This window comes from Orycteropus afer, unplaced genomic scaffold (genome assembly GCF_000298275.1).
Source record: "Orycteropus afer afer isolate SDZICR_OR568_19922 unplaced genomic scaffold, OryAfe1.0 scaffold02905, whole genome shotgun sequence".
NCBI lineage: Eukaryota > Metazoa > Chordata > Mammalia > Tubulidentata > Orycteropodidae > Orycteropus > Orycteropus afer.
Window position 1 is genome coordinate 7,421 of NW_006924492.1, and position 1,219 is coordinate 8,639.

The 1,219-nt window shown below is 47.4% G+C and overlaps 1 protein-coding gene across 1 annotated transcript; it reads right to left on the minus strand.

The window, feature by feature from the left end:
• Positions 1 to 224: 224 nt before the first annotated feature.
• On the minus strand, positions 225 to 628 carry CUNH8orf74 (chromosome unknown C8orf74 homolog; the record flags this gene model as incomplete). Its single annotated transcript, XM_007959239.1, has 1 exon — positions 225 to 628. A coding segment is annotated over one exon (404 nt), but the record flags the coding sequence as incomplete, so codon positions are not given.
• Between the last annotated feature and the right edge of the window lie 591 nt (positions 629 to 1,219).

Consider the following 1,219-nt stretch of genomic DNA (forward strand, 5'->3'; position numbering starts at 1 on the left):
TTAATTATCTGAGTCTCAGATGCCAGCTCCTTAACGCATGGTAACTTGTATGCACAACCTATGGCAGGTGATAGATACCTTCCACCGCCCTCCCACATGAGCAGATCTCCAGTCTGTATATCTAATTGTAGCCTAGGAATTTCTCTGGGTTGAGAAATTCTTGTTAGCAATGGACATTTATACCTGGCAGGGTTTAGGATCCTCACCGAGTGGCAGAGCCTTACCTCTCTATGTAGCCCCTGCCTCTGCTGCATGGATATGTCCTGGAAAGTCTTTTGCAGCATATGCTTCTGCTCCAGGTACAGTGCCTTTTTCACGAGCAGCACATCGGTGCGCTTCTGCACCTCGGCCATTGTGAGCTCCGCCACCTTCTGCTGGTGCTGCCAGACATCCCTGTCCATGCCCTCGGCAAGTGGGAGGGGCTGGGGTGGTATATATACCGCCAAGGGGGTGAGGGTCAGGTTGACTTCCTGGTCCTGGCACAGGACATACTGGTAGAGTTTGTAGTGGAGGATGAAGGTGTTGTGGAAGTAGTCACAGAGGGCTAGCAGGTGAGTAGTGTTGAATCGTCCCTGGTAATCTCTGAGTTTGTTGCCCAAGATCGTCACAGCCTCAGTGATGGAGCAGCCTGGGGCACAGAGGGGTCAAGCACAGAGTGTGAACAGTGCAAAGTTGCATCAATAGCTACTCAACACAGGCCCTGTACCCAGGCACTCTGACTCCAGAGCCCACATTTCTACCAGCTGAACTATAAAAACAAAACAAAATGAAACAAAAACCCATTAGTTGCCACTGAGTTGATTCTGACTCACAGAAGCCCCATACATATCATAGTAGAACTGTGTTCCATGGGGTTCTCCAAGGGGGACTTTTGGGAAGTAGATCTCCAGGTCTTTCTTCTGAGGTGCCTTTGAGTGGACTCAAACAATCAACCTTTGATTAGCAGCACAGCTTGTTAACCATTTGCATCACCAAGGATTTTATATTATACACATACTACTTTTTTTTTAAAAAAATTTTGTGATTTGGGTGAAAGTTTATAGAGCAAATTCATTTTCCATACAGCAGCTCACACACATTTTGTCTCATGATATTAACTGCAATTCCCCACAATGTAACAGCTCTCTTCCCACTTCCTCCTCATAGTTACCTCTTCCCTGTGTCCTTCTCTCGCATGCACTCCTGCCCCTATGAGCTGTCTCCTTGTGCATACACTGCC